A 3,125-nucleotide genomic window follows, 5' to 3' on the forward strand; every position below is an offset into this window, starting at 1 on the left:
CGTACATACATATTTGTGTGTGTGTGTTTGTGTGTGTGTGTGTGTGTCTGTGCTTGTCCCTCCCACCATCGCTTGACAACCGATGCTGGTGTGTTTACGCCCCCGTAACTTAGCGGTTCGGTAAAATAGACCGATAGAATAAGTACTAGGCTTCCAAAGAATAAGTCCTGGGGTCGATTTGCTCGACTAAAGGCGGTGCTCCAGCATGGCCGCAGTCAAATGACTGAAACAAGTAAAAGAGTAAAAAAGTGTGTGAGGGAAAGAGAGGTACTGTGAGATAGATAATGGAAACAAAGAGAAAGAGACAGAGAGCCAGACAATTGGGTGAGGCATGAAGACTTTGATTGCATTACTTACCATCGGCAATAAGTCCGTATCCTCTCTCCAGTGTATGTTTGCATTTTTTCATTAACATTACCGAGGATTTGGTCGTTAAGTTTAAACCTTTTATTCAGGAAGTTGAAGATAATAACGAAAGCCGCAAAGAGCGTGAGAACGAGAAGACATATTGAAGCCCCGTCTCCTTGGCCAAAATGCATGGCCCAACCGAAGTAGATCACATAAAGAATAACCAGTGTTATGTAAAACCCTGTACGCAAATACGGCTTCGCTTTTTGATAGTAGCTTTGTTCTTCGGGTTCGGGATCTTCTGGCCCCAATCTTTTTGGGTCTCGTTTGAAGTTCAATTCTGAATCGGGTATTTCTGTAAATCCGACATTCTAAAGAAAAGGTAAAGAAAAATGTGAAGGTAAAAGGACAACAATAAAGAAATCAAAAACAATCAATAAATATATAAACATACATATATATATATATATATATATATATATATATATATATATAAACATACATATATAAACATGTATATATTTAAACACACACACGTTCATATGCACATATATACATACATGCACACATATATACATACACATATTCTGTTGAACTACGCTTAGCAACTAAAGAAAAATACCTACTTTTACAAACTTTTGATCTATTCTTGTCCATGGTAACGAATACATTAACGGGAAAACTTTCTGCAATCTTTGTAGTAAAGGAAGATTACAAGTGTTATATAAAACAACAGATATTCTAAACAGAAAGTCCGAGTTGATGTCCAAGTGTCGTCATAAAGATAAGTTCTATATTTTTATTTATAAATAAAACATCGTATCTGGAGTGATCTACCAAATCTAGATCTAGGTCGCCGAAAGTTTACTCACTAGCAAACCAGAAGCCAACTGAAAGCTCAAAATAAGTCGTTGTCTTTAACAGTCAACCGTAACGAAAGCTTTAAGTATTAACCATGCACGTAGAAAATTGCTAGAGGAATTGAAACAGTGAGCACATGGATATACCTGGTCATTGGATATAAGATAGGAGAGGCAGCAAAAATAGCCTTACGTTGGTTCTGGAGTCAGAGAAAGAAATCAAGGAGGAGATGATGGAAGCCATTACTGCCGATCCATTAATGGGGGGGATCGAAATGCTCAGTTGAACACTGTCTGACGACATCGATTCATCCGGACCAAATCCGTGTTTAGCACAGGCGAGCGAAGGGAAAGCGTTTTCTTTAACATATGATGTGTGTGTGTGAGAGAGAGAGAGAGAGAGAGAGAGAGAGAGAGAGAGAGAGAGAGAGAGAGAGAGAGAGAGGGAGGGAGAGAGAGTAAAATTCAAGTTTCAGGATCTTAGACCACCTGAAAAGAACATTTCCACCCAGTTGTTATTTCATAAATCCAGCTGTAGTTCTCGAAAAATAATATTATTCATCTTTTTGGCCCACGATTCCTACATTTCGTTCATATCTTCATTGAATCCTACTTTTATTTATTTATTTATTTATTTAATTACTTATTTATTTGTAGAGGCGGCAACTTTAGAACACAACCGCAGTGATTAGAATATTTTTTCTTTTAAAATAGAAACGAGAGATTAATCGTGACAAATTTCATAGAGAAGTAAACGAAAACCATTAAAATGATCGTCCCCATCACTTCAATTTCCCCAGCAGAAAATAGTCTCATCACCACCGCCACCATCCCTACCATCACCCCCACCACCAACAGTAACAACAACAATACCACCACCAACAACGAAACCACCGCCGCCGCCACCTTCTCACTAGCAACAGTAACGTGCAATACCCAAAATGTTCACTTTTACACTGATAAATGACTTCAAATGTCTATCTATCCATCTATCTATCCATCCATCCATCCTTTCACCGGGTACTCTTAATGTTTTTCTTTGCCACTCTCCATTTCAATTATTTTGGTATTGAAGCTACTAACCCCTGTTGACCACCAACGCAGTGACTATCTTTCTCGGGCAAGTGTCGCCCCAACAGGAGGAGAGACACGAAAACTAAACAAATCTATGTCTTTTTATCAGTTCACTTGGCTGTAACTTTACACCGATCTTTACAAAACGAGAAAAGAACGAGAGCGACGTCGGTGAAACTAATCTATTGTTTAGACAACATAAATTACACAAGTTTCCCGATTATTCTTCCGTTTTTGTTTTCTTTTACTTCTTTCAGTCATTTGGCTGCGGCCATGCTGGAGCAATGCCTTCAATCGAACAAATCGACTCCAGGATTTATTCTCTGTAAGACTAGTATTTATTCTATCACTCTCATTTACCGAACCGCGAAGTTACGGGGACGCGATAGTGGGGGGACAAACACAAACATACAACCATACACATATACATACATACATACATACACACACACATACATACATATATGTGTGTGTGTTTGTGTTTGCCCCTACCATCACTTGACAACCGATATTGGTGTGTTTACGTTCTATTAACTTATCGGTCTCGGCAGATAATACCGATAGAATTAATACCAGGCTTACAAAGAGTAAGGCCTGGGGTCGATTTCTTCGACTAAAAGGTGGTGCTCCAGCATGAACACAATCAAATGACTTAAACAAGTAAAAGAATAAAAGAGTATATATATATATATATACACACACACACACACACACACACATATATGTATATGTATATATATATACATATATATACATATAAATATATACATATATATATATGAATATATATATGCATATGTGTGTGTATATATATATATATGCATATGTGTGTGTGTATATATA

General features: G+C 37.5%; 1 protein-coding gene across 7 annotated transcripts in view; it reads right to left on the reverse strand.

Annotated features, from left to right (window-relative positions):
• Window positions 1–3,125, reverse strand: part of LOC106877380 (solute carrier family 28 member 3) — a 184,474-nt gene that overhangs the window by 25,285 nt on the left and 156,064 nt on the right. For all 7 annotated transcript variants that reach the window (XM_014926270.2, XM_052974563.1, XM_014926272.2 and 4 more), the window contains one exon: window positions 358–719. In XM_014926270.2, coding sequence (XP_014781756.1) covers window positions 358–719 — 362 coding nt within the window. The remainder of the gene's footprint in view (window positions 1–357; window positions 720–3,125) is intronic.

This window comes from Octopus bimaculoides, chromosome 18 (genome assembly GCF_001194135.2).
Source record: "Octopus bimaculoides isolate UCB-OBI-ISO-001 chromosome 18, ASM119413v2, whole genome shotgun sequence".
Lineage (NCBI taxonomy): Eukaryota > Metazoa > Mollusca > Cephalopoda > Octopoda > Octopodidae > Octopus > Octopus bimaculoides.